The 26,016-nt window shown below is 43.6% G+C and overlaps 1 protein-coding gene across 3 annotated transcripts in view; it reads right to left on the bottom strand.

Moving 5' to 3' along the window:
• camk2a (calcium/calmodulin-dependent protein kinase II alpha) overlaps nt 1–25,580 on the bottom strand; it is a 55,494-nt gene extending 29,914 nt beyond the window's left edge. For 2 of the 3 annotated variants that reach the window (XM_023824149.2, XM_023824168.2), the window contains exons 1-3: nt 25,233–25,579; nt 21,476–21,570; nt 8,519–8,578 (exon numbers count right to left, since the gene is read on the bottom strand). In XM_023824149.2, the coding sequence (XP_023679917.1) occupies nt 8,519–8,578; nt 21,476–21,570; nt 25,233–25,294 (217 nt within the window). In that variant the 5' untranslated portion in view covers nt 25,295–25,579. Of the gene's footprint in view, nt 1–8,518; nt 8,579–21,475; nt 21,571–25,232 lie in introns of all 3 variants that reach the window. The other variant, XM_023824158.2, reaches the window with a different exon arrangement.
• Between the last annotated feature and the right edge of the window lie 436 nt (nt 25,581–26,016).

Here is a 26,016-nt window from a genome sequence, read left to right as displayed (position 1 = left end):
TTTCTCCGGATTTCTTCGCGCGACAATAAACAACCATGATGCCTCAGTTCCGCCACGTGATGACAACGTCACTGAAGTGCCGCGATTTTATGAAACACGCAGTCCTCTGAATGGCTCTGGGTGCTCAGGTAACTGAGCAATTACTCTAGTCACTGACAAACCACCTAACCTCCTTTAAGGTTTACATTCAGGCATTTTTCCAGCCATTCATTTACAGTCGACATGAAGACCCAAAGTCAAGGTTAGACCCAGCCTAGTTGATGTTGATGCTGGTGCAGCTTCTGATTCTAAAGGATCGTCTTCAAATCACTCTTCCCTCCCACCTGAACTCCCCCCCCCCCCACACCTCCATTACCACCACGTGTGAATGACTCCCGCACTCCAAGTGTGTGGGCATTCCTGCACCACCAGAGGACACGGGTGCAACCGTGTGGGTGCGGAGCACGGAAAGAACAAGAGAAATAACTACGGTGCATAACTCCTTTCCCTGCCAACTGCCATCCATAGCAACGCTTCAAGGTTACATAAGCCGCAAACAGCAATTTCGTTCCTTTTAAGCAATTTGATCGCTACGTCAACGGATGCCAGGGATAAAAAAAAAAAAGAATGAAAAAAAAACACTCCCACTTCCTGGTGTTTGTGTTGCATCTCCAGCCCCTCGCACGTCCGCTTCCTCTCATCGCCGCGGCCCCTCGGCACAGGGGAGCTTCGGAGGGGAGCGGCTGTCGCCGTGGACACTTACGGCCTCTTTTCGTCTCATTTTATCACGTCGGCGAAGACGGCTACCGCAAACGGCTGAATGAGCGCTCGCCTTTATATGTCACATTCACAAAGTAACATGCAGGCTGTTCTAGGGCACGGTCAGTGCCAGGGGTTCGAGTCTTTAAAGACACCCCGCAGCTATATAAACACCAACTTGCGTAAAATATATGGCTCTGCTAATATATGCGCGCAAACTGCAAGTGATCAAAGGGAGACATTTTCTGCGATCCAGGCTCACGAAACGAATAAAGTCTGCAGGCTTACATGGAACTCATGTTATTGCCATAGGTTTTAGGACGTATTATTTCCTGTTTTTTGACTTTAACGTAGTTACAATGGCATTCTGTTCTACATTGTGTCGACACTCACTGGATATTTTTTAATGAGTCACTATCATCTGATCGATGGAGACTGTCTGTAGATGTTCATCAAGGGAGGAATCGCACACTGATCCGCAGCCCCTGGGAGTGACAATCCAGAGGTATCAAAGCAGACTGTGCAGTGCAGCTCTCTTCATTTGCCTTTCAACCCCCCAACACTATGTTCACATACTGGGTTTCAACAAAAAAAAAGGCAATTCTGTGTGATAAGGTTGTGATAAAATAACAAGTGGCCTGAGTGGGCAGGCCTTCTGGAAATGTAGCAACATTGTGGCCTGCGAACAGTTAACGAAAAATTAAATAAATATTCATCGGTACAGGGATGTGTTGAATTAGCTGACACTGACATCTACGTGCTACATTTCACGCTGTTCTTTGCCCCGTGAATCAGCAAAGGAATTGGTGTTTCCTTTGTAGGCCGGGGAACGATAGGATCAGGGAACTGTTACCTGTTTGACTCACAGAAAGGATGGTAGGAGTTCATATTTAACTGCTTATTGTGCTTTATGTTATTATAGTTCTGCTTAATCTTCTTTATATCCATTTATTTTGGTTGACAGAAAAAGTATCGGCGGCTCTCGACTTACGTAAAACTGACTTCTGTAAATCCGGACTTACGCAAAAAAAAAAAATATCAGAGATACCTGGAGTTTACGGAAATCACTCATGGAAAAAGGCAACATGTGCTTGTTAGTAAAATTACACCCACCTTTTGATTTATTTAACATGTGTTCTTTAGTACATATTACTAGTATATTTTTGGGGTTCCCCAATTCCGGTCCTTGGAGGCCAGTCCGCACCACAGTTTGCAGGTTTCCCAGCTCAAACGCACCTTATTCAGCTCACCAGCTAAGTGCCAGGTTTAGTGGGTACAAATCTGCAAACTGTATTGCAGACTGGCCCTCTAGGACAGGAACTGGGAACTCTGGTATAGGAACTTGTTCACCGGTGGGCTAAGCCTCTGTGCCTGTGATCGGAAGGTTGCTGGTTTGAGCCCGGCCTCAGCAGAATAGTTTGTGGGTCCTTGAGCAAGGCCCTTAACCCAGCTTTTATTTAGTTGCTAAATTCAACAAAAATCCGCACGACATCATGGTCTGATTATACTCCCCCGGTATTCTTACAGGACTGGTAATGTGGTCTGTACCCCAGTAAGCAGGTCACAGAGTCCTGAATAAAAGAAACTGTCAGGCTGCTTTTTATGACTTACTGGCCCTTGCATGACTGTCGACTTTGAATAATACCTCCCTCAAAGACCCCCAGGACCCTGAAAGATAGGTAGAGTACTGCAGACAAGAAATGATGTGCAAGACACGAAGTTAATGAAACCCTATTTCATAAATTTTTCATGTTAGTCATTTTGTAAATATTTATACTCTGGGGAAAAAAAACATAAAACTATAAGATCACAGAAACACCTTATATTTAAGATTATTGGTATTTTTGTACTCTCAGCATTCCGTTAATCATTGTTAACAGGCTGGATGACACTTTCACATTAAAGTAAATATTGCATGAGGCAGACTGACTGTGGGTAATGTTTAAATCACATCAGTTGCAAATTTATTAAAGACTGCTTTGGGGAATCGTATGACTACGATTACGTTAGCATTTGCAGTTCTTTTTATTAAAGGGTATCTCCTGAGCGCTTACATAATTTTAATGAAATTCTCCATGAAATTGGATTTAAATTCAATTTAGAATGATGACTCTGAGTTACTGAGTGTCTATCAATATGGCTGTGTGCGTTCCCTGTTAGCTAATGATTATTCAGCAATATCAGTTCATTGCTTATCCAAAGTTCCTTGCTAACAACACATTCAAATACTTTTTAAATGATCCTTTTCACCAAAGCCGAACAATTACTGCGTATATTAAATATACATTTGGGAATATGAACATGAGAAGTGTCACATTATTGCATTACTTGTGAACAATATTGATTAATTCTTAATAATTCTCCATGCTGCCATATTAAAATGATGTGTAATTTGAAACCTGCTCATTGCTCTCCTGTCATGTTACATGTAGGTGTTGTTATGTCCTTATGTCCTGATGTGCTGTTTTATATTTGGCATGAGGTGTCTCTCAAGGGGCCATGAAGACTACTTATGATGAAATACTATGAAATCAACACATGTATATGCCAAATTTGACAACATTGCTGGCATTTTTTAACTTTTTTCTCCCTGTGACAGGTAAATAACATTATCCATCTATAACTAAGGCTTAGCTGACACGGGGTCACGGCACTGACATGGAACTTATCTCGGGAAGCGCGAGGGGGTGCCAGTTCATCACAGAGTACATGAATACACATAGTGGGCAACTTAAAAAGACTAACTGACCTAACAGCATCAGGGGTGCCAGTTCATCACAGAGTACACGAATACACATAATGGGCAACTTAAAAAGACTAACTGACCTAACAGCATCGGGGGTGCCAGTTCATCACAGAGTACACGAATACACATAATGGGCAACTTAAAAAGACTAACTGACCTAACAGCATCAGGGGTGCCAGTTCATCACAGAGTACACAAATACACATAATGGGCAACTTAAAAAGACTAACTGACCTAACAGCATCAGGGGTGCCAGTTCATCACAGAGTACACGAATACACATAATGGGCAACTTAAAAAGACTAACTGACCTAACAGCATCAGGGGTGCCAGTTCATCACAGAGTATACGAATACACATAATGGGCAACTTAAAAAGACTAACTGACCTAACAGCATCAGGGGTGCCAGTTCATCACAGAGTACACGAATATACATAATGGGCAACTTAGAAAGACTAACTGACCTAACAGCATCAGGGGTGCCAGTTCATCACAGAGTACACGAATACACATAATGGGCAACTTAAAAAGACTAACTGACCTAACAGCATCATGGGTGCCAGTTCATCACAGAGTACACGAATATACATAATGGGCAACTTAGAAAGACTAACTGACCTAACAGCATCAGGGGTGCCAGTTCATCACAGAGTACACAAATACACATAATGGGCAACTTAGAAAGACTAACTGACCTAACAGCATCAGGGGTGCCAGTTCATCACAGAGTACACGAATACACATAATGGGCAACTTAAAAAGACTAACTGACCTAACAGCATCAGGGGTGCCAGTTCATCACAGAGTATACGAATACACATAATGGGCAACTTAAAAAGACTAACTGACCTAACAGCATCAGGGGTGCCAGTTCATCACAGAGTACACGAATATACATAATGGGCAACTTAGAAAGACTAACTGACCTAACAGCATCAGGGGTGCCAGTTCATCACAGAGTACACGAATATACATAATGGGCAACTTAGAAAGACTAACTGACCTAACAGCATCAGGGGTGCCAGTTCATCACAGAGTACACAAATATACATAATGGGCAACTTAAAAAGACTAACTGACCTAACAGCATCAGGGGTGCCAGTTCATCACAGAGTATACGAATACACATAATGGGCAACTTAAAAAGACTAACTGACCTAACAGCATCAGGGGTGCCAGTTCATCACAGAGTACACGAATATACATAATGGGCAACTTAGAAAGACTAACTGACCTAACAGCATCAGGGGTGCCAGTTCATCACAGAGTACACGAATATACATAATGGGCAACTTAGAAAGACTAACTGACCTAACAGCATCAGGGGTGCCAGTTCATCACAGAGTACACAAATATACATAATGGGCAACTTAAAAAGACTAACTGACCTAACAGCATCAGGGGTGCCAGTTCATCACAGAGTACACAAATACACATAATAGGTAACTTAGAAAGACTAACACAGATAATACTTTTCACAGGGGGCACCATACTAGGTAAGTGTATCACAGATATTACTTTTCACAGGGGGTGCTATACTAGGTAAGTCTTTCACAGATATTACTTTTCACAGGGGGCGCCATACTAGGTAAGTGTATCACAGATATTACTTTTCACAGGGGGTGCCATACTAGGTAAGTCTTTCACAGATATTACTTTTCACAGGGGGTGCCATACTAGGTAAGTGTATCACAGATATTACTTTTCACAGGGGGCACCATACTAGGTAAGTCTTTCACAGATATTACTTTTCACAGGGGGCACCATACTAGGTAAGTGTATCACAGATATTACTTTTCACAGGGGGCACCATACTAGGTAAGTGTATCACAGATATTACTTTTCACAGGGGGTGCTATACTAGGTAAGTGTATCACAGATATTACTTTTCACAGGGGGCGCCATACTAGGTCAGTGTATCACAGATATTACTTTTCACAGGGGGCACCATACTAGGTAAGTGTATCACAGATATTACTTTTCACAGGGGGCACCATACTAGGTAAGTGTATCACAGATATTACTTTTCACAGGGGGTGCTATACTAGGTAAGTGTATCACAGATATTACTTTTCACAGGGGGCGCCATACTAGGTCAGTGTATCACAGATATTACTTTTCACAGGGGGCACCATACTAGGTCAGTGTATCACAGATATTACTTTTCACAGGGGGCGCCATACTAGGTAAGTGTATCACAGATATTACTTTTCACAGGGGGCACCATACTAGGTAAGTGTATCACAGATATTACTTTTCACAGGGGGCGCCATACTAGGTAAGTGTATCACAGATATTACTTTTCACAGGGGGCGCCATACTAGGTAAGTGTATCACAGATATTACTTTTCACAGGGGGCGCCATACTAGGTAAGTGTATCACAGATATTACTTTTCACAGGGGGCACCATACTAGGTAAGTATATCACAGACAGGAGCAAGAGCAGAACATTTACTACGCATGAATCATGCTGACCTTCAGCAGAAAGACTGTTAGCTCACAGTGACCTTACAGCGTGACCCGCTGCCCCGGTCACATGTATTCTTATAATGTAATGCGCACCATGACCACAAATCTAATATAGCTGACTAAATACAACAATGTCCTCTCTTTGAAGCCGCAGATTTTAAACTGATTAATAGATGCCCCAGTTCCTTAATATCCTTTAATATCCTCAATAAATAAGGAACAGAAATCAGCAGGAAGAAGTCTCTTGTACTTAGACAGCAGCAATTACGCCTGACACACAGTACATTTTAAACCATTTCTTTAAACGACGTGATAACGGGCCGTCGAATGCTCACTAGGCGTCATTAGAGCGCTCGGCTTTGCCCTTGAGTTCCCTCGCTTGCACGTAGCTTAGCCGCTCAGTGACTTGTCTGCTCTTCTTAAAGCCGGTCATTTGCCGCCAAACCTCTACCTTCCAGCAAGTTCTCCATCCAGTACACACCTGGTGAACCCCCCCCCCCTTGCCACCCCCATGTCTCCTTCAGGGCCCCCCACCCTGTATACCCACAGACCTGCTCTCTCTAACCTGCATGCCCCCCGATCACATGACCAAAGTCACATGACCGCTTACTTCCCCATAGTGTATAAGACGTCACGGGTTCCACAGCATATAGTTGTGAGGGTCCACAGGAAGGCACCACATCTCACTGGCTGCTACTTTTAGCGTTTTATGAAAAAAATGCAGCATCTCAGAAAATACTTTGCAAAATAAATCTAAAACAATGTGTTGAGACAGCCTTAGCACCACAAATAGATGGAAACGAATCTTGTTTTATAATCACAGCTATAATTACAATGAGGCTAGTTAGCTATCTAGCTATCAACATTAAGTTGTTAAAACTGGCAATATAAAGGAATCCACATATACTGCCACCATGAGTATAAACTGTCGTTAGCGCAGTAGGTAGCATGTCAGTCTGGTACAGTAATCTGAAGGTTGTGAGTTCGACCCTCACACCGGGCCCTGTGATGCTTTCAGCAATTTTGTGGTGCAAGTAGCATCTGTGTTCTAGTATAATGACAATGAAGGCTTTCAATTTCTAAATGTTATCTAATACAGACATAAATACTAGTTAAATTGGTAACTTCATATAAAATCTTTTCATTGGTCAATCAAAAGCAATAAAGAAATAGCAATCAACCCAAACCACATGTCTTTGGAAGAATCCAGAATATTCTAAGAAAGCTTGCATGAAGGCTGGGAGAACATCAAGCACAGGGTTCCCCAATTCTAGTATCGGAGGGCCAGTCTGCACCACAGTTTGCAGACTTCCCAGCTCAGGCATATGCTAATGAGCCAATTGCCAAGTTTACCAGGTGTGTTCGAGCAGCAAAATCTGTGTGCAGATGAGCCATTCGGGACCGGAACTGGGGAACCCTGATCTAGCATACAGTACACGTATGTGTTCTGGGGTTCTCTGCTAGAGGTGCTCTGTCATCAGGAAGTAAAAGACCATAATAAAAGGTCTGAACCGGGAAGTGCAGCTAGACCACCTTCAACATCCCGAACTCTCCCAGTGCCGAGGTGAGACCATATCTGGCAACCAGCTCCTGCAGCCTCAGCTGCTGCAATGAAAATCTGAGGCGATTCATTCAATACACTGATGGCAGCTCCTGGAAACAAGTGGGTGGACTTTGGCACTCCGCAGAGTAACACGCCCTACGAGCCAAGGAGGAAGCCTGACATTAAAATGTGAGCTTCAACAAAATCACACCAAAGCTCTCGGTACATACAGAAAATGCCTGGCAACCGGAGCCGAAGATTGGCTGCGAGCGGAACCCTGCGCAGACATATATACAGAGGTGTTAAGTTCAGGTCCGGAAAGTACAAATGCAAACCAGACCAAGGTTTTATTTCAACCAACAAGTTGAGTATAAAGACTCACAGCCACTGAGTACTCAGCTGTTTGACTGAACATGTGATCAAATATAAGTGGAAATGTTCCTTTAAGGGCTGTACATCCACAAAGGACCTGGTAACAGTTGTAAACTCCCTTTTGCACGACATAATGGAGCAGGAGACAGACAGGTGTGACACTAACGTGCTTTACTGTGCCCCTTAAGTCTCGCAGAGCTCTCACCCCGCCCTGATCTGACTCCCAACCAACTGAACTACCGCTCGGTGAATCTCCCCCCATCTCCTTTCATCTCGGCGTGTCAGAACGCAGCCTCTTTATCTCTAAAGAAAAAGGGTCGAAAATACCCATAAATTAATAATGCAGCTGATCATGTCCGCAGTGCTGAGTGGCTGCATTATTTAACACGTGAGAATCTATAAAAACCCTTCCACAGATCTTTAATCAGAAAATTACGTACCCTCAACTGTCCCCCAGTGTCAGAAGTGGCTAAGAACAGCCACCTCCATCTCTAAGAGACAGCAGAACGTCAATATCTCTAATTACTAATATATGTGTCATACAGAAGAATATGTGGTGCTCAATAGACATAAGAGTCTGATCTCTGGTTGCATGACAGATTTGTGCGCTACTGCTTTCCAGACTGAGAATATCTGTCGCCGACTCACCAATGTTGGGGTGTTTCAGCAGTCTGCAGATCCTGGCCTCCCGGTCCAGCTTCTGGTGATCTGCAGGCATACAGACACTTTTCACTCAGCAGTTCTCTGCGTTTATCGGAGGAATGAGGTGAAGCTTTCGTCACTGTTAGCTTATTTCACAGCCAGGCTGAAAATCGAATCTTTTATCCAAAGCTACGTACAAGTTAACAAAGCAGGGTCAGCATTTCTCTACAGCAATTGGGGGTTAAGCAGAGGTGCAGTGACAGGACATGCAGGGCAGGCAGTGGCCTGGAGCCCCGAGCTGAGAGGGCCAGTCGATTGCATAGTACCTTGCAGCTCATGGGAGTTTTATTTACACAAAAATGTTCAGAGGGCAGAAGGGAAAATGACTGGTTCAGAGAGATAACCAATCAGATTGTACAGGAGGTGGGTCCAAGCAACTAGAGGAGGCAGGACCAAGACATCTGATTGGTTGGTCCCACCACTTCTAGTTGCTTGGTCCGACCTCCTGTACAATCTGATTGGTTATCTCTCTGAATCGATCATATTTCCTTCTACCCTCAGAACATTTTTGTGTAAGACTCCCAAAAGCTACACTGTAACAGCAAATCTGCTTTAGTTCTCTATTGATATTATAAATTCACGTGTCCCATTAAAATAAAGGTAATACATGTTACCATGCCGGGGGAGGGGGAGTTTAGAGGGCCCCATTGAGTTTTTTGCCTCGGGCCCCCAGAATCCCTAGAATCACTTTGGCGGTTAAGGGCCCATGTTCAAGGGCAAATCCCTCAACCAATAAAAACACTCAGTACCTACTCAAGTCAGCGATTGCCTGTCATTTAATAAGCACAGCCAGTTACCCAGCTGTCTCACAGGGTAGCCCTAAGATTAAATTAATGAGAGCGAATTGCCATCTGGTGCTCAAAGCCAGCCATTCTGGGCAAATTACCGCAAGCTTTCTATGAAAGAAAACGAAATGCAAGCGTCAACACTCCTTCTTCAGGTGGTGCTTTTTACTCTAACGCAAAATGTTTGCTCTGCCCTTTCTGTCATTTTTGAGCCTTCAAGGGGGGGTCACACGATGCAATAATTACAGTTATGGTGGTGTGTCGACCAACATTATAACCTCGTTATAAGATCGACATAGTTACCGGAGCCTGAAGAAGGATGTTCACCTATATTTTTATGGAAACTTTCGCCGGAAGGCATAACAAACCTTAATGCAGTTCTGATATTTGACTTCCTGGGCAAAAGATCAACGTTTTCAGTCCTTTAAGTCGGAAGAAATCTCTTGTACTTCGACAGCAGTGATTACATCCATGTGTGCAATGGAGGACACCAGACGACACTGTATTTTTTTAATTATCTATGTATTTGTTTATTGATTGTTGTTTTTTTTTTTTACGGAGGCAAATCTGGTAGGTCACAGCTTTTTAGGAAATGTGAGGGCATGTTTGTTTAGAAGAGAGTCTCATCTGCATGTTACCAGATATACCATTAATCAAATTAATCAAAAAAATATTTCCAAGTGCATTTGCTAATGGACTAAGGAGGAAAAATATCGGAATATTATTGGGAAATATTGATGCAGATTTTCTGATATGAGGTATATATTTGTTAGCAAACCCAGATTTGGCCCATGTTGGTTCACTGAAGACCTGCATCGCTCCACAAAAGTATCTGAAGATGCACTCTTGAACTCTGTTATGAAGCTGTATTGCTAACAAGAAGTACACCTGCAAATTCTCAATCTCTTTAAACTGCAATAATACAGAAACGCCTAAACTACTTTATTTTCATATTATAAAATAAGCCATTTTGAGATCATATCTGTGTTATTTTTTCTCCCTCATTGCACTGCGCTGCCAAGAGTAATATTTAGCCATAGCTATTTTGTGGACTTTGAAAAATTGCGTTGCTAGGCAACTCTGCAGATATACCAGGAATAACATAAGGTATATGAACAAACATACCAAGGGAAAAGTATCTAACCTCTCTAAATCTTTTGACTAAAAATAAAAAGCATGCCTGAAATGCCTTGTATGTGCAAAATGAAAGAAATCCCTGGTTTAAAAATATTTAAGTTTATTACCATATCTGTACTTATGTGTGTCTTTTTTAACCAGGCCAATTCATGCACATAAAGAAAGCCATCCATCCATCCATCTATCAGTTTGCAGAGCAATTGCATTTTCGATGGTGCGGAGCTATATCCAGACAGGGCGTACGCTGGAGCGGGAACATTCGCCTGTTTTTCAGTTTATACAAACACACTGATGTTTATAAGGCTGTTTAATGTCCTTCAACATCAGCGGAAATCACACAAGGTAGTTTACAGATGACAGCTTTGCAACAAACTCGGTCACACTTGAACGTCACTTCAGCCGTCGTTCATTCAGCCGTTCAGCTGCATAATTATTCTAACAAAGCAATGGGTGCAGTTTGGGTTAGCAGTAGATGCAGAGCTAGTATACAGTCAGTCACGCTTAGCTGCTCTGTGTGCAGACAGCTATTCACCCCAGACCATACTGCCTCTCCGTAGGGCAGCAACGCACCGGCACTGTGGGAAAACGGTGCCTTGGCACAGAAGGCGCCATCTGGTGGTTGACTGTGAGGCCAACGATTTGGCGCCCCATGGTGTCAAACGGAGGGCTGTGATGACACAAGAATCCCCCATCCGTTCAGGGGGCTTGGGTTCTCCTCAGTTCCCGGGTAGTTATATAGTTAATTATAGTTAATTATAACACTCAGGTGTGCGTATGTTACAGCAACTCGTAGTGCGGCCGGCAGTTTGCTCTGTACGGCAGTGAAAGCTCAGATTCAGGCCAAAAAATTGAATGGGAAATATTGAGAGCAGAGTAAGATACATATTACATAGACAGAAGTTAAGTATGATACATTGTTAGGTATTTTGTAGCTGTTAGTATTCTGTACTTAGTGCTTATTGTATTGTTATTAATTGTCTGTAGTCTGTGTGGAAGGCATTGAAGTAAGGATTTTGTTGTACTTCGTATATTGTAGCAATTAAACTTTGAATCTTAAATCAAAGATGTACTGATTTTCTGCACAATAAAAAAAATGTGACTAGACCTAACTAGACGATGTATGTGTTTGGATAGGTGCATGAGCTAATAGGCTTGCAGTTCCCTGTCGCTGATCTTTAACTGCTCATGTCTGAATACGATGCACAGCTGAAATGGAATCCAAGCTCTGGGTAATTATGGTCCCGACGGTCTGCCGTGAATGCCGGACCACCTGACTGTCGGGGACCTCAGTCTGCCTTTCGGTTGGGTTACCGTCAGTTCAGAACGCCATGAGCGCTCGCTGTATGCGACGCGGGCGATCACTGCCAGTCAACCCTTTAGGCAACATAGGCGGCTGCCTAGGGCACCATCTTCTGAGCATTTATCCACATGGGCTTCTACTGGCACTGCAGGCGATGCACATTGAATGGAGGCGTGAGGAAGCCATCTTGATTGTGCCCATCATTTGCAGTGTTTTCCATGGAGAAGCCATCTTGATTGTGCCCATCATTTGCAGTGTTTTCCATGGAGAAGCCATCTTGATTGTGCCCATCATTTGCAGTGTTTTCCATGGAGAAGCCATCTTGATTGTGCCCATCATTTGCAGTGTTTTCCATGGAGAAGCCATCTTGATTGTGCCCATCATTTGCAGTGTTTTCCATGGAGAAGCCATCTTGATTGTGCCCATCATTTGCAGTGTTTTCCATGGAGAAGCCATCTTGATTGTGCCCATCATTTGCAGTGTTTTCCATGGAGAAGCCATCTTGATTGTGCCCATCATTTGCAGTGTTTTCCAGTGGCTCTGCATTGCTTAGTAACACTATCCTGTATTTATAAATAAATCCACCTTGATGGTGGTGCTGCTGAATTTTGAATATCAATGTGACTTTTATCTAAAATAGCAAAAAGACTCCTGGTTTAACTCGCTGGGGCCGTATCCCTTTAAAACTGCTTACTGAGTTTGAGATTACAGACATAAAGAAAGTGAGGAGTTGAGTCATTCATGTGTTTTTGCCTGTGATTACCTGGAGGAAATCTATTGACGATATGGGATCCATTACAAAAATCTGTTTCTGTTGTATGGCACCGATTTGAAATAAATGTTTGAGTAAAGTCGTATTGATAAGCAACCATGCGACCCTGGACAGCATAAACAGTTGGAAGATGGATTTATGGGCTAATAACTAATATTTATGTTATTCAAAAGTTACTTTCAACCAATTTAAACAATACCCCCCCCCCCACACACACACACACACACACAAAGTTTTGTGATAATCCAGTGTCAGCATGGAAAATGGACAGATGGATATTTGGATGGATGGATGGACAGGTAGATGGATGGATGATGGATGGATGGACAGATAGATGGATGGATGATGGATGGATGGACAGATAGATGGATGGATGGATGGACAGGTCGATGGATGGATGGATGGATGGGCAGGTAGATGGATGGATGGATGGATGGGCAGGTAGATGGATGGATGGATCGATGGATGGGCAGGTCGATGGATGGATGGATGGATGGGCAGGTAGATGGATGGATGGCTCTTTGTAATGTTGTGTACTTCAATGCCTTCCACACAGATAATAAACTGGGCAGTATCCTTCTCCTACACATCAGGCGGTGAACCTCAGGCTGAGGAAACCTTTTAAGGATGTCCTGTCACTGACCAGAATGATATGGAGGTGGACAATATTTATCAAACTTCAGAAAGGACAGATGAAAGAGCCCATGTCTCATTCTCGCCAGTGCGGGGAAGCAATAAAAAACGCCAATAGGATGTTGGGTTACATCTCCAGGTGTGTGGAGTTTAAGTCAAGGGAGGTAATGCTAAGATTATACAATTCCTTGGTGAGACCTCACCTAGAATACTGTGTGCAGGTTTGGTCACCATATCTTAAAAAGGACATAGCGGCCTTAGAAAAGGTGCAGCGTAGGGCCACAAGAATGATTCCTGGTCTTAGAGGAATGTCATACGAGGAAAGGTTTGTTGAGCTAAATCTGTTTAGCCTCAAGCAAAGGAGACTGAGGGGGGACATGATCCAGGTCTATAAGATTCTAACAGGTTTGAATGCTGTTCAACCAAATAGTTACTTCAGCATTAGTTCAAATACAAGAACTCGTGGCCATAGGTGGAAATTAGCGGAAGAACATTTCAAACTGGATTTAAGGAAGCACCTCTTTTCACAGCGTGTAGTCAGAGTATGGATTAGTCTTCCTGATAACGTAGTGCAAGCTGAATCCTTGGGTTCCTTTAAATCAGAGCTAGATAAGATTTTAACAACTCTGAGCTATTAGTTAAGTTCTCCCCAAACGAGCTCGATGGGTGGAATGGCCTCCTCTCGTTTGTATAGTTCTTATGTTCTTATGTTCAATGAAACAACAGTTCAAGTATTCACCCTTTCATGCCTTCCTGCCAATTTCTAATGGAATATTCTTTTAAGACAGGCATTCACGGAGGACACCTTTCCACAATTGTGACCTGAAAAATGTACATGTGGTACCTCTACGAAATGGTGTGGTTCTCACTGTTTGCTGCACGCCTGCTGGTATACTGGGTATCGCAGCCCTAGTGACTCGGCCCGTGTGGAGTCTGGTATTGGGCCGAGTTAGAATCCTCCCGTCCTCTGGATATAGGGCTGTGAACACAGCTTCTCTGCCACAGGAAGCAGAGCCCGTTTGGCAGCGCCGTGGCCATGACGACGTGCACGCCAGCGCATTCCCGCTGCCGGATTCTTCTCCCGTCTGTGTCTCTCTCTCGCTCACTCTCCCCGCCTCTCTCGCCCTCTCTGACGGGGCGGGGCCGCCCGTGTCGCTGATTGACAGGCCCTGAGACATCCGATGACATCCGTGCACCGGTGGGGGTTCCCGGACCAGGCCGTGTATTCCTGGCGCACCTCAGAGGGGGCTCTGCTGCAGAGCGTCTCATGGAAACGGCGGGCGGGGGGTGGGGTCACAGTGGGGTTGGGGGGGGAATGGCAGTTACTGAAGAAAGGAGAAAAGCTGGCTTCACGCTCAGAGATGGGAAAAGCAATGCTTTACACATTGTGCTTCACACAGATAATGCCCCCCCCCCCCTCGGTAAGTGGTAAAAGCCACTTAAATCAGGATGCGGCTGTTTCATGGGAAGCTGGATGATGATATTTGTTTACGGAGCACTCAGACTGTAGATGTATCTCTCTCTGCCCACATTATCCCCACAATAGCTGCTTGTGGCTCATTTTTTCTTCTCGAGATCTGATCGTCCCCACGATCTCCTCGCTCGTTTAAAAACATCTCTCGCTGTGGCGATCACAATTAGCCTCATTGGTCTAATGGAAATTCTCTCATCTCCGAACTCCCTGCGCACGCAAAGGGGGTGAGGACTGGCATAAAACCCACTTAGATACTGCCTTCCGATACAGGTAGTTCTCGACTTTACAAGCGAATTCATTCCAAATTAGCGCTCATTAATCGAGAACTCAGAAAGCGTGAAGTATGTTCCCATAGAAATTATGACTTCGGTTCCAAAAAATAACACATTTTTGCCGAATAAACAAAGGAAACAAAAACATATTATTAGCATTAACATTTAGTATAAAATAATATACACGCACATTTACACAAAAAATCCTTGGAGGAAAATCAACGAACACTTCTTTGCTGAAACAGTAACATTCACAGCAAATTTTGGTGACTTTGATCTTCAGCAGATGGGGTGGCTTTTTTCGTCATGTATCGATCACAAACAGTACGTAAGATGAACGGGATCAGGTTGGGTTGTGAAATTAAGTGGTACAAATCAGGCACCGTCGTAAAATGCGCCGTAAAGTGTAATGCAGCACTTTCACTCCTATTCGCCTCCCCTGTAACCCCTCCTTTATGAATTCTGCTTTCAGCGCAGCACCCCACCTGTCTGCACGCATTAAATGCGCGCACTTCAGAGTAATGCGCTTCCACATGTTGGGTGGTTGCATTCTCTTCCGCACTGTAGACCCCATACTTATCCGCTTTATACATCTCATATTTATCATCAGGCACTGAATTGCGCCAATCAAGCCACCAGATTCCCTTTGCATATTTTTATAGCTGCTTTGGTTCCAATATTTTATTAACTTATATTTTGTCCAGCTGATTCACCCTGATTCAGCCTTCCGTGGCTCCGTGTTGCGACGCCGGTGAGAAGCATGGGACACAGCACTGCGTATCTTTGGCTTTATTGCGACGCATTATGGTTCACGGCAGAGCAATAAATCAAAAGCCACAAAGCGTTTCCGCCCCCAGAGCTGCCCCTCTCTGGGTGTTTTTTGTGTGTTTTTTGCACCCTTCTGAGTAAACTCTAGAGATTAGCAGTTACAGAAATACTCAAGCCAGCCCTTCTGGCATGCTCCTGACTCATATATATATATCCCAGTCTTACATCTAATAAGAAAATAACTTAAGCGCCTCAGATCAGTTGTTGTGAAAAAAAACGCATGCTGTTGCAATTCATTTTGAAAATGCCAATACACAGCAATGAAATATGAACATATCTCAGGACTTACTCCTTGATAAATATTCATGCCCTGGGTTGTACAATTTGTCACTTGCAAGGCGAGAAGCCCACTCAAAGTAGCTTGTTATTATAGAGACGGGGCTAATTATCAGACGAGAGGATAACCAAATTCTCCTACCTAAAGACTGGATCCCTTCGAAAGGGATTCTAAAGACGGCAGTAAGGATAAATTACCACTTGGGCGCCTGCTTTTATTCCCAATAGGATATGATTTCACAGACAAAACAGTTTTGTTTTCAGCTCATACATGGGCCCTATATTTTGCGTCAGAAGCGAATGATTGTTATCTATCGAGTTATGCAGTGAAAAATGAGCCTACATTTGATGGGTTAAGCGCTGATGTGCTTAAAGACCATGCCAGCGTCAATCATCAGTGTGAGTGACTGACTATAGCTGAAGCTTCCCCAAAACATAAGCGAGTGATATCCCTCACTGAAACTGGCGTGTTCCCTCAAGCATTAAGATACAGAGTATACACTAAATAAACAATAGAATTGGGACACTTGGCCACACCCACAGGAACTGACATCACATTCTAAATCCATCCATAAATGTGGATTTGGTTCCCCTTTGCAGCTATTACAGCTGCCACAACATTTACACAACATCCTGCAGTGTGTCTGTGGGGGTTTCTGCCCATTCATCCAGAAGAGCATTTGTGAGGTCAAGCACTGATGTTGGACGTGAAGCCCTGGCTCTCGATCTCCATTCTAGTTCATCCCAAAGGTGTTAGATGGGTTGAGGTCAGGGCTCTGTGTGGGCCAGTCAAGTTCTTCCACACTCAGACTCACCCAACCATGTCTTTAAGGACCTTGCTTTGTGCACTGGGGCACAGTCATGCTGGAACAGAAAAGGGCCTTCCCCTAATGTCTCGGTTTGCATATGAAGACCATTGATTTGTGGGCAATCTAAAGCTGAGCAACCTTAAATGTCTCTTTCATCACACCTAGTGGTTCCATACACTGCTTATACCTCATTTCCAGCACAACTGATTCACCAAATTAACTAATTATGGACTGGAGAATGACTTGATTGCGTTAATGAGATGGATCTGCAGCAGCTTTGGCCTGTTTAACTCACAGCTAAACACCCACTTAGCATAACTGACGGTTAGCAGAATAACACCGGAAAAAAAACCACATACCATTCCGGCGGAGAGAGCGGAAATGTTTATGCCATTAATTTTATTTGCCCTGTGCATTAATTATCTTTGCATCATCTGTAAAAACGAATTTTGCCATAAACAAAAGTCAATCTGACGGGAGCCACAGCTGATGGGGCCGACATGAAAGCCATCCACAATGGGCCACATTTGGCCGAGGATTTGCTGAGTGCACTCATTACGTTTCCACGGACACGTACGATCTACGGGAAACATACACTCTCGGTTCCATTTTTCGTGCCCAGACGCCCACATACTGGCATAACGGATGATGCATTCATCTCCTGCTACGCCAGCCATCCACAATCTGATCTATGTTTCCTTACATGACTCAAGCTTAAGTGCTATTCAGTTTGCGCCTCGGCCTGCAGACTAAAAAGAAAGAGTGAAACATTTTGTTCCCTGCTGTATTCTGCAACTCAGAAAAAAATCAGCTTGATCTCAGTGAAATTCTACCCGTGTTCAGGCCATTTGTGTACCGCTTTTGCCCACATTCAGAGGATGATGTAACAAAAATGATACTTTGTTTCACCATTTGCACAAGAACACCAGAATGGATTCATTTTCATGCATCCCCTCTCTCCTTTGAGGGATACCCCAGTGAGGTTAAACGTCTGGGAACAAAGGGCAAGGGCATTTTTCAGGGGGTTGATGGCTGTTCTTATTCAGTGGCAATGTGACCATTCTGTCAGCCATGGGATTTGAACCAATAACCTTCCAATCACAGGTATAATGGTCTAACCTGCTGATCCACACAAACACACCACAGCAGAACCCAATGCTTAATTCTATGTTAAAATTAAATTGAATTGTTGTATGGTGTTCCTCATTTTTTGACACACAGTGGTGCGCGGCCTGCTCTATACAGTTATGTCTATATGGCTACATCCGTGTGTATATCTGAGCGACGCCTCCACATGGAACCTTTTTGGGTCACTACACTGTCACACTCACACTGAGTCCTACTCAGTTAACTTTCCTGATAAGCAATCATCTATTTTTTCTTACTCGTGAGGTCGCAACTCCCCCCAGAGCACGTAAATCGATTCCCTTTCATTAAGTTCCATTGAATTAGTTTCAAGTAATGTGACAGATACAAGTCAACTCACAACTTTGATCGGCTGAAACACAGTTCAAGCAATGTGCTGGTATGTTGTGCTGATTGCTGTTTATGGCTGCAGTGTTTCTCTGGAACACAAGCAATCGCTATTGTAATTTGCAGAACACATCGCTCACTTGTAGCCAACCCATCAAGATTTCATTTATTCTTTGGGGGATGGATGGATGGATGGATGGATGGATGGAAAAACAAAAAGTATTTACACTTAAGAACACCACTCACGATTTCTGTTTGCAGAGTATAGTCAGAGATGTCTCATCCCACTTCCTGTTGGGGGTTAGTGTCATTTGAGGTCATCTTCATCAATGCCTTCACACATATCTTTGTCTATCTGCCTCCCAGCCCGAGCTAATCTCTGCAGAACCACTGAACGATCACAAATTCTTATAAGGCTTGCACACTTACATAAGTAAATCGACTTATAACCAGGTGGCCATAGATGATATAAAAAAAAAAAGAACAGGCTGATTCGGCATCTTGCCAGCATTCATTTTTCATAACGCTCGCCCAGTAGACAGACACAGTGTGCCTGGATCCCAGCCCAGGAAGAGCGGAGCATGAGGCAGGGATCACCCCCGACGGGATGCCAGCCCATCGCAGGTCACGCTCCCACAAGCTTTGGACAGTTTTAAGACACCGAATCCACCCAACTGCACCACGAAGCCCCCACACGCCACAAAGCCCCCACCCGCCACGGAGCCCCCACACACGGATCCAGAATCAAGAGCTGAGCATACGCTACTGTGAGGCTACAGCAGTAATATCTGAGCAACACACTATTTACTTGTCTGATTTAATAGTCTGTACAAACCTAGCATTTATTCAGGGGAACAGAGAATGCTGATTGATTCCCTTCCTTTTAGAAAAGCCTAATAATTGCGGGTTGAAAACGACCCATATAAAAGTAAAAAATTAGCAAGACTAAAAAAGCAGACTAAAATGTCTAACCAGCCACTGTCCAGAAAGAATTCATTGTGAAAAGGTGTTTCTTCCAACATGGCGCAGGGGAAAAGCTATGGGAGAATTAAGAGGCAAGAGTATTTCATAGTATATTTCTTAAGTCCTTTGCACTGAAAAGAAAAAAGTGCTACGCAAATGAAAAAAAAACACTTGGTGGTTCCAGTTGGTTCTCTTCCCAGTGACAGGCTGGGTTATACAGCTGGTATCAAGGTTCAAATCAAAATTCTGTCATTCGCTGATTCTGACGGCAGAATTTAGCAGAAGCAGTGAGTGTCTCCGGTGACAGACTGAGGAGCAAACCGGCAACGTCCGTGTTTACCGTGTTCTGTGCGGCTTCCGTGACCCGCCAGCACACTCAGAGTTGTCGCTCGGCGAGAATAACATTACCAACGTGACCACAACTCAAGCAGAACTATCATCCGGCACTCGGCATGACCACATTTCCATTATCAAAGCGATGATCTCTTCATTTCACTCGGGAGCAAAGCTACGTAGTTAGGTACGAAACTCGTAAACTGCAAGGACATTACGCATGTTCATCCCCAGGTATATTTCATTCCCAAGGTCCTGATTTAAAATAGAGAGCAAAAAAAAAAAACACTTGACAACAATGAGATACAGTGTATCTATGTTCATCAGATGGGACACAGTGTGCCCAGCAACAGTGAGTAGGAGGTATAAGCTGCTAATCACTTTGGAATTACCTTGGGGCCGTTTCACATTTCAGTCACACCCCCTCTATGACCAAACAATTCTGAAAATCTCTATGTATTTCACCCAAAAGAATACCCCTATAAAACACTCATCTAATCTAGCAATTTCATTGTTTTAATGCTTAATCCTTTATTTAACACGACAACATATTATTTTGCATGGTCAAACACTGCTGTGCTGATACTGTATTGCTATTTATTGTTAAGTTGACTTCTAGTCACTGGCCTTGTTATTAGTCAGTCATATCTGAAAATCCCATCCATAAATCCATTTTCTGCTCCTTGTCCCATGTGTTTGGAATAGATGCCGCTTTGGTCAATGATCGATTCATGATATTTTGAAACTCTCCAAACATTCTATTAATTATGTATGACAATGCATGTGCATGACAATCACAGAGCTGAATGTAAGGACTTTCAAACGATGAGCCAGGGGAAAATATCGTGAAACGCACCCTGAAATGGAAAGTGGGTGGGATTCATGAGGTTTTGCAAAATGACCTTTGGAGACTTTTTCCTCATAGTCTCACGATGATAGTCTGTATGAGTGATGACTGCTAATGCTATGGTTTGGGTGAGAACTAAACCCAGTAAGGTTTCCTCCAGTGACTCTGGACCGGCTGGGCAGCTGCTACCAGAACAAGTGGAAGACTTTGGAACATTCCAGGTTCTGATGCCCTTGGAAGTCTGCCATTGCCCCCCTTTTAAGAGACCCGGTTTCCGGACAGCAAATACAAATAGTTAATTTTGCCAAATATCTACTTACAATCACATCTATAGCCTTCTCCAAAGATATATGACTCCCTAGAGTTTGCTACAAGTCAGTTAGCAGAAAAAACATATATAAACATATTGCTCTATACCTCATGACCCTGTACTAGATTGGAAAGTGAGTAGATGGATACATATGAGTACATGGATAAATTTTATAAGCTACCTAACTTTGTGTATATTTTGGTGTCCATTATTAGTTACTTCGTGGTGTAAATCAGGTATAACTTTGGCTTATAATTTCAACCCTGTTCCCACGGCAGAAACCAGACATAAAAGAATCAGACTCTGGACAGAAGTGGAACGCTCTGAAAGGATTCTTTAAGGAAGTGTGGCTTGGGCGCAGGGTCATTAAGGAACGCAGAAGAGAGTTCCTGCAGAGGTCAGACTGAACATGCTGCTGCATTGAGTGCATCAAGGGTCTTCTCAAGCAAATAGAAAATGACCTGATAATTCTATTGGTTATACCAGAGCTTAAGACTGAGTTAGGCCATCAACCAAGTGAGGCAGTATCGCAACATGCGAGGGGAACGGGACTCCACTAGCCGAAGGAACCTGATATTTGACGGATGGGATGCTTATCCAGTCAGCATGAGCCCTACTTCATGTTCTGCTTAGTGGTGAAGTAAAATGTGACATGATGACAGGTGGTTTACGAAGAGTGAGCGAAACCTACCACGAGCGGAGAGCTTCTTGGTGTTGATGATCTTGGCCGCGTACTCCTGGCCAGAGAGCACCTTCATGCATCTGCGCACCACAGAAAACGCTCCCCTGGTAGAGAGGAGAAGACGGTTCAGCCAACACAGACAAGTAGCCCAAACGTTTTGGAAGGTTTCTTTGTCTTATATTTTGGAGCCCTTCTATCCTCTTGGTTGAGTTCAGTTGACAGATAATCATGTCGGTCTATATTTAAGTTGTAAATTATACCACCATCTTTAAATAGTAGCCAAATAAATAAATATGTATGTCAAAAGCTTGCCAGCTTGTTGTCAATATCATGTGTCACATCGCAAGGCCGATCTCTATATCCAACTTTCTTATACGTGTGGTGATTAATGGTCCAATTCCACCTGAATTTGTTAAACAAAAGTAATTAAATCTACAGAATTGCCAAAATAAAACTGTTTAATGCAGGTTAAGGGTAAGTTTGTATATGTGACACAACAGTAAAGGAACAAACAATGTAATTTCAAAGAACAACGCTTCGCATCAGAATTCTGAAGGACTGTTAACATTGAGTGCCAAACCTCAAAATGAAGGCGAAGTCCTTTTAGTAAAATGGTGCTTATTGAAGGGAAATATAGACTCCGGATTAGTTAGTAAATGATTGAAGTTTCAGGTTCTCACAATAAGACGGGTTCCGCTATAAACCTCAAAACCCCCGCTGGCTTCATTCTGCTCCTGGCATGACAACTTCTGCATTTCAGTTCTGTTTCATGCACCACAGAGACCAGGCTTGGGAGGGGAAGCCCCCAACCCCCTCTGCAGGTGGTGCTGCAGTCCTCTTGGTGAGGGAGGTTGTAGAGGGTTGATGTGTTAAAGCAGTGTTTCTCAACCCAGTCCTCAGCGAACCCCAGCCAGTCCACGTTTTTGCTCCCTCCCAGCTCCCAGCGCACCTGTACCAGCTATTCGGTGTTCCTGATTGGCTGGGAGCTGGGAGGGAGCAAAAACGTGGACTGGCTGGGGTTCGCCGAGGACTGGGTTGAGAAACACTGTGTTAAAGGAAGCTCCAGAGACGACGCATCAAATGACTTCTGATTTTGCATGGGAAGCGCTGCAGTGGTGTCAGACTGAGCATAACTGACTGCTTCTCAGACTAAGGCTACGACAGACTGCTGCTCCCGCGCCTCTAGAACAGAATGCTTTGGATTTCCTCGTCCATGTTGCTCTTGCGTAATTGTTCCAGCAGTTGTTTCCCTGTGTTGATTGCAGTCGGTAATTAAGCATTCTTGTACTCGATGTAGACGGTTGTTACCCATATGAATGATAAGAAATGCAATTTTACGCTACTCTCTGTGAAGGCCAGTGCGTTATTAATATTCAGCATGAATCACAGCCAGTCCTACATACATTTCATACCTATTTCATTTGTAATGGAGCTGTGATTTAGACTTATGCTAGAATTGTAGTGGTTTTTTTTCATGATATGTATTGATGGTTCTCTACTATGAACTCGATTAGCGATGTTAGCACAAGTTATGTTGTTTTTTTCGCTACCACAAAGTGATATCTACAGAGTAAAGTAAGGGCAGTGTTGGGCATTTCCGGTCCAGAAACTACAAATCCAGACCAAGATTTTGTTTCTGCCAACCAGTTAAGTTCTCTGTGACTCTGACTCTTTATACTCAACTGGTTGGCAGAAACTAAATCTTGGTCTGGATTTGTAGTTTCTGGACCGGAAATCCCCAACACTGATGAGAAGATCTTCACAATAGGGACTTTTAATGTTTAACTGCATTCCTTTTGGCCTTTGTAGTGCCCCTGTTGTTTAAATGGCTATATGATCAGTCCTTTAGCATGTGTGCTATCCAACCAGCCCAGCAAACTAAATGAGCATTAAACACTTTATGCAGCATGTATGTTTCACTGTGCTGGTGCACAAATGAGCGCTTGGCTTCTGGTCTTTTATTGAAGGTCAGCCTTGCTCTAAATATTACTGTGTAGTTGGGGTTCAATCACTGCTTGTGATGTGGCGTACACTTCTTTCGACGTTAATATTAGTATTCAACATTGATATTTGCAATTGATAAACATTCATTAAAAAGGATGTTAACAAAATGACTTTATCTCGTAACATCAAAATCATCAAGTACTCCAAATTCGACGAAACAAGAAATGTTTATTGATTTTGGTAGCTCCAACCCAACTTCTTCAAAAATTGAGAAACGCGACGGATTGTGATGATGATATTGATGACAATGATAATGATGAAGAGTCGCTCGGTCTACAACAACCTGTACTGAATTGGAAGGGGGGGGCGGTAGCTGAATTTTTACAGAACCGAACTAGGAATAACGATACCTACACACATGGCTGAATTTCTTTTGTTAAGTATATAAATTGTCATTCATATGGTTTGTAAATGCAGTATCCAGAAGCACCCAGGGTCAGGCTTAGCTCAGCAGTTGGATTGTGAGGAGTTTCGTCTGCCTGCTGCTGAACTGCCGTGCATGATTATGTAAGGGGATCCACTGGCTGCTGCAACACAAGGCAGAGAGTGGGAGAAGCTCTGGGTGCTGTCAGCCCACGAGGGTCAGACGCATTTCTGTAGTCCTGTTGCCACATCTCAGCTGCATATTCCTCTGCAACTGCTGGTGAAGAAGCCAGTGAAGTGGCATTGCTGGTTACCCAGCCCTCTGTTGGATCCTGCCTGGATGAATGTGACCCACTCACGGTTCCTGAGCTTTTCACAACATGACAACATGTGCAAACATGCACACACACACACACACACACATGCACCCATTCGTCACATCATCCCCCACAAACACGCGCTAATGCATACATGAACATGATCTCAGACTGCTCCGGAAAAATCCCATTCCATATCAAAACAGACACAGAAGAGGGAAAACAATAACTCGGCATTCCAGAATGGAATCACACTCCGTTGCCACGACGCCAAGAATCATTCGCGTTTACGTTTCTCTCCCTTCTCTTGCAGAGCAGAGGGAAGGTGCTGTGATGTTTATATATTTACGGCGTATGCTGTAGCCAACATGTGAAGCGGAAGCCTGCGTTCGGGTGAGAAAGGGAAGCTTGCACACGCCGTATGCAGAAGAAGACTCTTCCATACTGACAGGCATTAAATATTTAAGTTCTGTCTCCTCGTTTTGTTCCACCCCACTGACTGAAATCCCCTGTGGCTTAAATCATGGGTCAATCAGTGACCATGGTCTGGCGTAGCTTCCTGCGCAGCGCCTTGCAAAGCCTGAGAAACTGCATGATGTTTATTTGCAAACAAGGTGTCGCTCCTCCTTAACACAATGAAATATTTTTAAAGGAGGCGTGTGCGATCCTGTAACGGGGGAACTGAGCGTGCCGCGCTGTTCCTTTATGAATCAATGTCTCTCACTTCGGTTTATCTGGTCCCTGTTGTCTTTCACTACTTTTGCGTTTTTCAGCTTTTCTCTAACCTTTTAACTCGCGGATTGCCTGACGGGGAGCCATTTTTTCTCTTTGCCTGAAAAAGCTAATGCTCCCTCAAAACGAATCTTTCTATTCCCCGGCCAACTTTCCCAAATTAATGTCGGCAACTTTATCCTCCTTAAACTCCCACTCGGCACATGCAACGAATCCTGGACAGAAGAACGATTCCTAGTCTGTTTAAATAGACCATGATTGCAGCCAACACACAAATTGCTGCGTTCCTGATTGCAAGTATTTTGATACAAAAAAGAACATGAGGAAAGTGAGGATAGAAGTGAACTTACTTGCCCAGTTCCTCAAAGAGCTGGTATTCCTCAGAGAATCGAGTACAGGTGATGGTGGCCATGCTGGATTTATGTAGAACTCGATCGATCCTTTTTACGTTGCGCTAATGATGTCGGTGTTCTAGGAAGATGCCGATGTGGTTTGGAAGCCTCCCTGTCAGACGAGTGGATCTATCACTTTCCTGATCTCCAGAGTGAAACCGAGCAGAGATCCTAGATGCCAGGGTTGCTCCAGCACTGCCCCTGCCTGTCTTTCTCATCCAATCCCAGCCAACATTGCTCATGAATACACAGCCCCGTTGTCATGGCAACTGCATCCTCTCCACTCTCCTTAGCCAGGCTGCCAGACTGGCTCATATTCACACATTCGAGAAGGAGCACTCCTACGTGCACAAAACACACACACAAAAAGACACTCAAATTGTGTGCATTTATTTTCAATACATACGCATTTAAGGTACAGTTTCCTGAGCAACAGAAAGCGAGTAACAACTGTTAATTTATAGTCAAGCTGTTGCCTTGGTGACGTGAAAGAAACCAAAAATTAACTTTTAATGGCAGGATAATGATGTAACACACATATCTATAAATCTGCGCATTTATAGTGGCACCATGATTTCAGGGGTCATAAAAATTTCCAAATCACTTAAAGCCCATGATATCTGCTTCTTACAAGTAATACAAGCAAGACAAGTACTGCTGTCTTAACAGAACCAGAAAATGATCGTTTCTTCTAATGATATACCTACCCAAGGTATTCTTAACATAAAAAAACATTATGATT

The sequence above is a fragment of the Paramormyrops kingsleyae genome, chromosome 24 (assembly GCF_048594095.1).
Source record: "Paramormyrops kingsleyae isolate MSU_618 chromosome 24, PKINGS_0.4, whole genome shotgun sequence".
Classification (NCBI taxonomy): domain Eukaryota; kingdom Metazoa; phylum Chordata; class Actinopteri; order Osteoglossiformes; family Mormyridae; genus Paramormyrops; species Paramormyrops kingsleyae.
The sequence above is the reverse complement of the archived record's forward strand: the minus strand, read 5'-3'. Positions and strand labels throughout refer to the sequence as shown.